At 39.0% G+C, this 12,310-nt stretch overlaps 1 protein-coding gene across 1 annotated transcript in view; it reads left to right on the top strand.

Moving 5' to 3' along the window:
* LOC311237958 (5'-AMP-activated protein kinase subunit gamma-1-like) overlaps positions 1–12,310 on the top strand; it is a gene marked incomplete at its 3' end in the record, with an annotated part of 75,676 nt that overhangs the window by 43,322 nt on the left and 20,044 nt on the right. Inside the window, exons 5-7 of the mRNA XM_084325932.1 lie at positions 838–883; positions 1,398–1,452; positions 10,030–10,156. Coding sequence (XP_084182058.1) covers positions 838–883; positions 1,398–1,452; positions 10,030–10,156 — 228 coding nt within the window. The remainder of the gene's footprint in view (positions 1–837; positions 884–1,397; positions 1,453–10,029; positions 10,157–12,310) is intronic.

The raw sequence follows: 12,310 nt of genomic DNA, 5'->3' as shown, positions 1-12,310 counted from the left end.
TCTCTCTCTCTCTCTCTCTCTCTCTCTCTCTCTCTCTCTCTGTGCATGGCTGGGAGTGAGATTGGTTTGAGTGAGATGTGTGTGGAAGTGGTTGTGAGTGCTTTTCTATCTTTATATATCTTCTCTTATTTATTTATGTAAATATTGTAATTAGTGTGTATTGTTAGGTCACTATGTGTAGTCAGTCAGCATTTCTGGTTGGCGTGCTATACACCAGTATGGAGTTGACCAAACTGAGCAGGAAACATGGAGTTCAAATCTCCCTCTAGTAATGTGTCCGTGTCGCTTTGTACTCCTCGTCAGAAGCAAGATGGCCTGACTATGTCGGCTGCTATAGTCGTCTTCGCTTGCTACTGGTCCTGTTTTTCGTTTCTCTGTTTGTTTCGCTGTGTTTGTGTCGTGTTAAATCGGCAGTTGTGTATGATCGCCAAAACGTTACTGGAGTGGATATCGGTGCCTCGGTGGCAAACTCATTGTCTCACCCACTCAATCAGTGGAATTGTCACCGCGCCCTGCGTCTCAAACGATTCAGCAATCTGGTCGTCCTCCTGTTGCTGTCCTCGGACCAGAAGGGGGCGAGGCGGAGGGGTAAACGAGCCGGGGCCGCTGTGAAGCTCTGCAGGCTAAACAGAGATGCCGCTCCCCTGCTATGCTTCTCACCACCTCCATGGCAGCTAGCGTGATAACATTTATTATTAAAAAATAAATGTTTTACAATTTTCTTGTATCTGTCTCTCTCACTTTCCCTCTCTCTCTGTCACTCTCTCCCTCTGTGTCTCTCTCTCACTTTATCTCCCTCTCTGTCTCTCTCTGTCTACGTCAATGTTTCTCTACCAGGTTCAGATCTATGAGTTGGAGGAACATAAAATAGAGACATGGAGAGGTAAAGACACTGTTACCATTCTTCTGCTTCATCTTCTTCTCATTCTTCTCTTTTTTCTCATTCTTCTTCTTCTCTTTCTTCTTCTTTTTCTTATTCTCATTATTATCAGACATCAGACGTCTGTTCTTATTCTACATCATCTTTTTCTTCTTCTGATACCTTTTCTTTTTCTCCTCATTCCAAGTTTTCTTATTTTTTTTCATCTCTTTCTCCTTCTACTTCTACTTCTTCTCCTCCCCCTCCCACTTCTTCTTAATCTTATTTTTCTTCTTCATCTTATTCTCCTCCCCCTTCTTCTCCTCCTCCTTCTTCATTATTCTCCTTCTAGTTATTTGACTATAATGTTATTATTATTATTATTATTATTATTATTATTATTATTATTATTATTATTATTATTATTATTATTATTATTATTATTATTATTATTATTATTATTATTATTATTATTATTATTATTATTATTATTATTATTATTGTAATAGTTGTGTGACTATACTGTGTTTCTCCACAGAGCTCTACCTCCAGGAGACATTCAAGCCTCTGGTTCACATCTATCCAAACGCCAGGTACCAACAGACAGACAGACTGGCAGGGAGTTAGAGAGACAGTAGTCTGAAAGACAGACAGGTAGTCAGATGGACAGACGGAGAGTCAGAGAGACATGCAGGTAGTCAGATAGACAGACAGGTAGTCAGAGAGACAGATGGAGAGTCAGAGAGACAGGCAGGTAGTCAGAGAGACAGACAGGTAGTCAGAGAGACAGACAGGTAGTCAGATGGACAGACGGAGAGTCAGAGAGACATGCAGGTAGTCAGAGAGACAGACAGGTAGTCAGAGAGACAGATGGAGAGTCAGAGATACAGGCAGGTAGTCAGAGAGACAGACAGGTAGTCAGAGAGACAGACAGGTAGTCAGAGAGACAGACGGAGAGTCAGAGAGACAGGCAGGTAGTCAGAGAGACAGACAGGTAGTCAGAGAGACAGGCAGGTAGTCAGAGAAACAAACAGACAGGTAGTCAGAGATACAGACAGGTAGTCAGAGAGACTATTTTCTGTTATTTTTACCACAGAGAATCATGGTTATTTTACTGTTACCTCTTAAACCCTAGCCATATTTTCAGAAATTTGCCAAAAAATATATACCTAAGTAACATTTTTCATCTTTGACGGTGAATAACACCACGCTAACATTGACCAGATGTGAATAATTGCCACTGAGCTCATTCAGTACCTTCTTGAGATCCAGTGTACAAAAGAATCTAAGCAAATTAATAAAGGGCAGATGATTTACTGGGGGTTTTGTAGATACAGTACTGAATTTTGCCATCCGGACACATGCAATTTGGAATATGAATATAGAATATCAGGCCTATAAATTACCTTATTATGGTCAAGTCACACATCTATGGATCGGGCCAAATCTCCCCTTTCCAATGGCAGAGGTAAACCTGGATTTAGTACCACCAGGTGCCCCTGACAGGGCAGCAAAAACTGTGAATGAAATCTACTGTAAGTACAGTTACTTTTTTATAATGTAAATATCTCCGCCATTTTTCATCAGAACCCGTTTTCTTCCTAAATGTTCACAGAAAGGTAAAGAAACTAACTACGTTATATTTTATGGCAATAACGTTCAGGTTTGTTCGACCCGTGAGATATCCCGAAAATCACGTAAAAGAAGAAGATGATTGACAGGGGTTGGCGTGAGCTGGGAAGTGGAGTTTTATGAAATTCGAAAGCCCTGGGTCTTCCCGTTAATAGGACTACACACACTTATGACTTGCTTTACTTCCGGCTAAATCCTCCGCTTTCCGATGTAATGCGCAGATATTTTTACAAGCTCATATTTCACTAATAACACTTAAAATCATTGGTAAACAAACGTAGTGCTGAAAATATACTCTTTGACTGCTGTTTTCATAGGGTTAGGGTCTTCACTCTTGGCCACATTTGAAAAAGAAACGCAACATTAATTAATATGTTCTGTATTCATCTATTTATGGCGTGATATCAATCTCGTACCGGTACCGGACCGCTGGGGTTAAACTGAAGGAACTGCTACACAAATGGAGAGAATAGGAGAGGAGGAGAGAGGAGGATAAGAGAGAACATGCAAACTCCACAGAGAAAGGCCCGGGAGATACCCCACCTGGGTACGTGGCAACCCGGCAACCTGGTCCCCAAGCGGGAATCAAACCCAGTAACTTCTTGCTGTGAGGCGACAGGGTTAACCACTACACCACCGTGCCACAAGAGGGGAGAAGATAGGAATAGAGGAGAAAAGAGAAGAGAGGAGGACGACACACAAATGCTTGAATAATGTTGAACCAACCTCATGTTCGAAAGTGTACGCAACTATCTTCGTAAGTAGTTTGTACAAACAAATTTACGAAAGTCCTCCTCCGGATGCCTGAACGTGTGAAAAGGTGTCCGTAAATGGCCAAAATGTTCTCAGCTGTGATCCACTGAATGAAGAACGTTACTCGTTCTAAACCCTTAGAGATCGCCAAACCCGTGGGCGGGCGTGATAGCACTACCGGTACATCTTGTATCATAATATCATAATTAGGGATGTCCGATATTATCGGCCTACTGTTATTATCGGCCGATATCGGCATTAAAATGTGATATAGGAAAATATCGGTATCGGTTTTCAATTTTTTTATTTTTATTAATTTTTTTTTTACATTTCTATAACGTTTATTTACCCAGGCAAGCAAGTAAGAACAAATTCTGATTTGTCAAAAGTATGCATAATGTTGTGTTAATTCCACAACAAGAGATATGTAATGTTAATTACCTGAAATTATGAAATTTTGGGGGGGGGGGGGGACCCTGCATATATCGGTATTGATTGATATCGGTTGATATTGGTATCGGAAATTAAGAGTTGGACAATATCGGTATATCGGTATCGGTAAAAAAGCCAATATCGAGCATAAGGCTGAGAGACTCACTCTTTTTTGCTGACGGTAGACTATCTGGAATTGCCGTCGCGTGTCATTCTAACCCTTCCAGGAGCTTTGTGGTCCGGTCTTGAACTTTCCATAAATGTGTCTCCATAAATCCATGTAGTTAGATCCATCACTCAGACCTTCACACTGAGGTCGCAGCTATTTTAGGTTCGCCCGGTCAACTTTTATAAAACTGCTTGTAAAACATAAACCCTGTATTGTACAATGAAGTGATGCACATCTTTTTTTTTAAGAACAATCAGAACAACATTGGCTATCAGAATATATATATATTAACACATTGGCGGCCACTGGGATGCGTCTAATACTACTCTAGACCAGTGGTTCCCAAAGTCGGGGTCGCGACCCAAAGGTGGGCCGCGAGCAGCTACGGGAGGGCCACGAGATGATTTAAAAAAAATCCAATTTTTTTTTTTTTTTTTTTTTTTGCCACTGAACTTAGAAGCAGGCCAGGACAGTGTTTCTAGTTGTATTCTAAAATTCTATTCTATTGTATTCTAAAATGTGACTATATGGTTTTATATTAACTTAATAAATAAACAAAAACGAAAAATCTACTTATTTCAACGAACATTTCAAACTAAATAACAGATTATGCACATAAAACGCTGAAAACAACCGAAACAATAGTATTTTAATGAGGCTATTATTATTATCATTATTATTTTGCAACAAGTTAGCCCTCTCATAAATAGCACATATAAATGAATAACTAACTTGAACTAACTTAATAGGATTGAAGTGATATTTGGCTTAAAAAATCGGTCGCCTGGCAAAAAAAAAGAAAAAAAAAAGCCTGACGATGTGCATTGGGCCGCGGCTCTCTGACGCCTTATTTTCTGGGCCCTGGCCTGAAAAGTTTGGGAACCCCTGCACTAGACGACCAGCATTATGTAAACAGACTTGCATTGTTCGTGAGGCTGTTTGTAGAGCTAAATCTATACTTTATAGTATTGCTATCTGTCCATTCTCATTGTCAATTGAGAACATAAACCGTCCCTTCAAAATGGCTTAAAGAAAAAAATTATTCATCAATAAGTTCTCATTTTATAGCGCCGTGAATATAAGCGTTATAAGGGATTCCGGCTAGGATATTTCCTGGACGGCTGGATAAAGGGCTAATAGCTACTAACGTTATATCCAATGGCATTTCCGTTATACAGAAGCTACAGTTACAACTCAAACTGCATATTATCGGTACGATCCACAAGCATGTATGCATGAAAGGGGGGGGGGGGCGGGGGACGTCGTTTCTTATTATTGATTACCAATAACCGTGTTCATCTAAGTAGCCACATAGCTGATCGCCTGGTTGAGTATCATAACAAGGCCCGATCAGGCTGTACTTTACGTGAAAAAGATCTTACCATGAGCCGGTTGGATCCCCCCGAGCATTTCCCAGTTATCGATCGCCATCTGGTAGATCGATATGTCCATTGGCTGATGATAAATCCCCTTACTGCATAGTGAAATCCGCGATCCAAAACGTATTCCGTGCAACAGACAATAGCTATCGCTTCAGGTGAGTAGAAAACTACATTAGAGATCAAAAAAATAAAAGACAACTTCGGCCACAGGGAACACTGCATTATCGCAACAGCGCCCCTAAGAGGATCTGGCCGGTAATGCACTTTGGCGAATTCAAAGAGTAGGGTACATCTGCAGTGCCGCTCGGCGACCTTGAATAGGTTATTAAAATGGAATAAAAGCCAAAACAACTTGCCACGGATACATCCGTCCTTCGGTCCTTTAACACTTACCTTCGCCGGAGACGCCGAAACTCGTCATTCCCCGCCATGCTCATTCTGCCGAAGACGCCGTAACACGTCTTTGATATCAATATTTCAAAAATCTGTGATCGAAATCATATTTCTCCCCCGGGGACCTGAGATATACTGCTGAGCTCCACTCAAATCTCTAACGGTTCAAGAGCGCCATCTGGTGGCCGATCGGCAGATCGCCCAACAGGAAGTGATCTGTGGATGAAGTGGTGCTCACCCATATTTCGTCCGGGCACTCGCTATCGTTAGAGGGACTCCATCTTGACACAGTGAACATCGATCGGTGCAAATAACTCGATAAACAACATGATTTGGACGTATATACATGGATCGGGTATTTATACATCCCATAATAGGAATATCTCTGCTCCACGCTCATCGCCCAACGGCCCGAGGAAGCTACGGTAAGATTCAGCGTTTTTTTTAACGTGTTCCATATAAACTGCTCTGATGATCATATCACCCACACTAGATGAATGATATAACGTTGCCCACGGAATTATAAACGACCCCCCGCCCATCTGGTCAACATCCGATGATAAGTAGTAACTCCTAGAAGCACATCCAGTTGAAATTTTTTATCTCGCACAGATTCCTACCAAACTGTATTTGATCATCAATATAATGCATTTAGGGCTATAAATCACGTTCTGAAGAAAGCTGCAGAAAACGATAAAAACATATTTATACTTTAGACCGTATTTTAGTATGAATATGTGAATGAAAAAGTATAACGTTGCTACACCCTGAACAATACATATAGGACATTGAATGGGCCATAATAATGGCAATTTAGCAATACAATTTAAAAAGTTATAGCCCTGCAAAGAAGGGGAACTTCTCCATAGACAAATAGAGCTGGCGAGGGATGGTAAATTATGTATTTAACCCATGGCGATCAAAGTGTTAAGCATGGATTCGAAACACGTATATATCCGTCCTTGGGCGGGATTGTGTTAAAGGTGCTACACAATAAATCACAGTATCACAAAAATGCAGTTATCACAGTAAACAAAGTTGCTTGCAGTCAGTATATCCGTATGATGAATAAGTATATACATTGTGCACAGCTCTACAGTCCTCTGGCCTATTTTAATTGTAATTTTATAATTATAATATATTATATTGTGCTTCTATTTTACTTTAGTTTATATGCCATTTTATTTGTATTCAACCTTTTTATTTGATTATCTGTCAGTTATTGTCACAGCAAAAACTACCAAATCAAATTCCTTGTGAAAACTACTTAGCAATAAAGACCTTTGTGATTCTGATTCTGATCAATATATTGCACACACGAAACCAGAGGTGGTAAATCTTTTCTAGACTGATGCTCGTTGGCTGTTTGGTTTTATAACCCGAGATTGGAAGCATGTGATAGGTCAAACGATCAAACGATGTGCTGCAACGGGACGTCCGAGGGCGGGCTGTCAGATATTTAACCCTTTCACTGCCACACGACAGCCGGTTAACTTTCACTGTGACAATACAGAAGGTTAGCCCTTTACTATCACACAACCGACGGCGATGCTCCATCATTAGCATCATTAGCTCCGCATTTGCGCATTTGCGCATTTGCGGAGCTAATGATGCTAATGATGGAGCATCGCCGTCGGTTGTGTGATAGTAAAGGGCTAACCTTCTGTCGTGTGGCAGTGAAAGGGTTAGGAGGTTATGATGCCGTTAAATGTGGTGACAGTAACATTGTTTGAACGCTACTTTTTTTTTTTTTTTTACTTCATTTTTTTGCGTTTATCGCTTTTCTGGTCAAGCATGACCGACAGATGCAGGGTGAAATGGGAGGGAGAACAGGGGGAGACATTCGGCAAATGACGGCGGGTCCGGGAATCGAACTCGGAGTCAACCAGATCCGTGACGCAGCACGGTATTCCCCGACGCTTTCGCGTCGAGGTACATGGTGAGCTACTGGAGCTCCCTGAACGCTACTTTTCACTGTCCAACAGGGCTGTACCACACACAAACATTCTAAATAAACAACTAGTCAACACTAGTCAACAACTTACCCATAAATAAAAGCAGAACGTTGCACGACAGACCACGATAAACAGCTGTGTATCGGATCGAAAATCAACTCTTTGGTAAAAATCGACTACCCTCTGAGGCAGAGTCATTGACGTGATTTAACAAAGTCCAATATGTACTCGTTCATTAAATCTGATGGATCAATTGCTGTTCCTGAAGCCGAAGGCTTGTTCACAGCTGCTGCAAGCGTCTCAACAATAATATCAACAGAACCATGTGTGTTATTTATGGGCGTCGCTCGAAACTCAGAGGCCAACGAAAGCCCTGGTCTTGATTTGCATGCAAATTTAACTCCGCCCCCAGGCAATGACAAAAGTCACACACAAACAGTATTTTTTAAACAAAGAAATGTTACTATTAGAGATACTATAACTGTTTGCTTTTATAGTAAATATGTTCTTAAACATTCAAACTGTGATCATATGAAAAAACTAAACTAAAAAGAAAATAATAATCTGGTGTGATTTGTGCAATTTGACCATGGCCGAGATGTGTTCACAAGCTCTGGACACGGTCACATATGTGTCTATTGAATCGTTCCAGTAACAGTAGGCTTCTATTATTCTAAGGACTTTTATTAGGAGATTGCGGATATGCGCTGTCCCCCTGGTTCATGACCACACTCACCAACCCCCAGACGGAGCAGGAGGTGGCCTACATTGAAAGCCAAGCGTGCATCCGTTCCAAGGTCGAGCGTAGCATCGGACTGCTGAATAATTTTTTTGGATTTCACATGAGCCCACTTCTTTTTCACTTCAGCCACTGTGCGCTCCTCTCCTGACACCACATTAAACTCGTCCCATGCCGCTTTTTCTGGGTGGCCTTGTACCCGTTTTGACACTACTAAATAAAATGTCACACTAAGATGTCATGTTCTACAGTATGACTTACTACTAGGGTCTTTATACCTGTATCATTGTACATATTAATACTACAACTCTACATGCATCTAATGAGCACTATTACACAGTAGTATCTATATATTTTATACCCAGTTTAATCACCTGTGCAAGTTTCAAGTTCAAGTTTTGTTTTATTTGTCACATATAAAGTACATGTACATTACAGTGAAATGCTTGGTTCTGTATGAGCCTCCTGAGATTGTGCTTCATACAGTAAAAAAAAAGAATAAAGAAAGACCAAACACTATTCAAATATACAATAAATGGTAAATGGTGCATTTATATAGCGTTTATCCAAAGGGCTTTACAATTTGTTCCTCACATTTGACCCATTCACTCACACATTCACACACCGACGGCGGAGGCGACCATGCAAGGTGCCAACCTGCCCATCGGGAGCAATTAGGGATTAATAAGTGTCTTGCTCAAGCTCTTGCTCTACCTCCTGAGCCACTGTCACCTTACAATATACAAAAACGAATTACAAAATGCAAACAAAATGCAAAAATGAGGTAGAGAGATGTAGTGCAAATCTGTTTGTAATACATTTATAAAATAGATACAAATATGGTGTAGTGTTAAAAAGTGTCTAACGTGAATGTTAAGGTGAATGTTTAAAGTGAGTGTGTGCATGTGGATGTGTGTGAATGAATCGCTGAATGTAGAATGTGTGGGTTAGTCTTGCATTGAGTCATAAATAAGAATAGCATTGTATGTTACTATTGCACTTACTGTTACATTTGTACTCTGGTTAGATGCCAAACTTATTTCTGTTGTATTGTACGTATGCTGTATAATGACAATACATTTGAATCTAATCTAATACAATTAGTTGCAAATTGCTTTTGCGCCACCTGTTGAATATTTCCCCCCACTACCACCGACATTATGCAATCAAGATTCCCACATGTGGGGAATTCACAGGGGTCAGCACAACCAGAGTGCAATGCTTAGCCTCTCCCGTATAAGGAGCTGGCGGGGCGTTTCTGTATGCAAATGTATACGAGAAGATGCTTTCAGTTTAAGAATGAGTGACGTTCTTAATTCAGGGGATCACAGCTGAGAACATTTTGGCCATTTACGAACACCGTTCAGGCATCCGGAGGAGGACTTCATTAAATTTGTTTGTACAAACTACTTACGAAGATATAGTTACGTACACTTTTGATCATGAGGTCCATTGCGCTTAGAGGAAGCTCCTTTGAAACAAAGTGAACCAACATTGATTTATCTGTCTGTCTGTCTGTCTGTCTGTCTGTCTGTCTGTCTGTCTGTCTGTCTGTCTGTCTGTCTGTCTGTCTGTCTCTCTCTCTCTCTCTCTCTCTCTCTCTCTCTCTCTCTCTCTCTCTCTCTCTCTCTCTCTCTCTCTCTCTCTCTCTCTCTCTGTCTGTCTCTCTCTCTCTCTCTCTCTCTCTCTCTCTCTCTCTCTCTCTCTCTCTCCAGTGTCTTTGATGCTGTGTATTCATTGATAATCAATAAGATTCATCGTCTGCCAGTCATTGATCCAGTCAGTGGCAGCGCTCTGTACATCCTGACCCACAAGAGGATCCTGAAGTTCCTCCAGCTCTTTGTGAGTCATACTACATACTACATACTACAGAGTACATACTACATACTGCACACTACATACTACAGAGTACATAGTACATACTACATAGTACACACTACATACTACAGAGTACATACTACAGAGTACATACTACATACTACAGAGTACTATATTTATACTAGTACTACATACTACATACTACCGAGTACTATATTTATACTAGTGCTGTCAAACGATTAAAATATTTAACTCGATTAATCGCATGATTGTCCATAGTTAACTCGCGATTAATCGCAAATTAATCGCATTTTTATTTAAATTTTTTTTTTACCTTAAACAGATCTTTTTCAAGTTCCAAGTTTTAATACTCTTATCAACATGCGAGTCAACAAATGCTTGCTTTGTGCAGCCATTTAACACAAAAGGATGACCCTCATGCATTGCAAATTTGCATCAAATTCAAAACAGAGTGATGCACAAAATAACTTAAAAGAAAATAATAATTTAAAACAATGAATAAAGTGTGCATGAAATAATAGGGGAAAGAAAACGTTAGGAACTTGTTACATTCACACACACAAGGGCTGATTAATCACACACCCCCTCTCTCCCTCACACACACACTCTCCCAGCTCTTTTTCTCTTTTGCCCCTTCCTCATCTCTCTCACCCCCCTCTCTCTCTATATCTCACACACACACACACACACACACACACACACACACACACACACACACACACACACACACACACACACACACACACACACACACACACACACACACACACACACACACACTTCAGAAACAAACATAGTATCAATGAGAGCATCAATAATACACCTGAGTGAAGTCTAGTAAAATTTTTTTTTTTTTTTTTTTTTTTTTTTTTTTAGTTAATCTTGAGTTAAAAAAATTAGTGGCATTAATAGAATCGGGAGTTAACGCGATATTAACGCGATATATTTGACAGCCTTAATTTATACTAATACTACATACTACATACTACATACTACCGAGTACTATATTTATACTAGTACTACATACTACATACTACATACTACAGAGTACTATATTTATACTACATAATACATACTACAGAGTACTATATTTATACTAGTACTACATACTACATACTACCGAGTACTATATTTATACTAGTACTACATACTACATAGTACTATATTTATACTAGTACTACATACTACAGAGTACTATATTTATACTAGTACTACATACTACAGAGAACTATATTTATACTAGTACTACATACTACAGAGTACTATATTTATACTAGTACTATATACTACAGAGTAGGCCTACTATATTTATACTAGTACTACATACTACATACTACAGAGTACTATATTCATACTAGTACTACATACTACATACTACAGAGTACTATATTTATACTAGTACTACATACTACATAGTACTATATTTATACTAGTACTACATACTACAGAGTACTATATTTATACTAGTACTACATACTACAGAGAACTATATTTATACTAGTACTACATACTACAGAGTACTATATTTATACTAGTACTATATACTACAGAGTACTATATTTATACTAGTACTACATACTACAGAGGACATACTACATACTACATAGTACATACTACATACTACATACTACAGAGTACTATATTTATACTAGTACTACATACTACAGAGAACTATATTTATACTAGTACTACATACTACATACTACAGAGTACTATATTTATACTAGTACTACATACTACAGAGTACTATATTTATACTAGTACTACATACTACAGAGTACTATATTTATACTAGTACTATATACTACAGAGTACTATATTCATAGTAGTACTACATACTACAGAGTACTATATACCAGTACTACATACTACAGAGTACTATATTTACACTAGTACTATATACTACAGAGTACTATATTTATACTAGTACTACATACTACAGAGTACTATATTTACACTAGTACTACATACTACAGAGTACTATATTTATACTAGTACTACATACTACATAGTACTACATGTATAGTAGTACTACAGAGTACTATATTTATACTAGTACTATATACTACAGAGTACTATATGTACACTAGTACTACATACTACAGAGTACTATATTTATAGTAGTACTATATACTACAGAGTACTATATTTATACTA

The sequence above is a fragment of the Notolepis coatsorum genome (assembly GCF_963971535.1).
Source record: "Notolepis coatsorum genome assembly, chromosome: 12".
Lineage (NCBI taxonomy): Eukaryota > Metazoa > Chordata > Actinopteri > Aulopiformes > Paralepididae > Notolepis > Notolepis coatsorum.
Note: the sequence above shows the minus strand (reverse complement) of the source record. Positions and strands in the feature narration are given on the sequence as shown.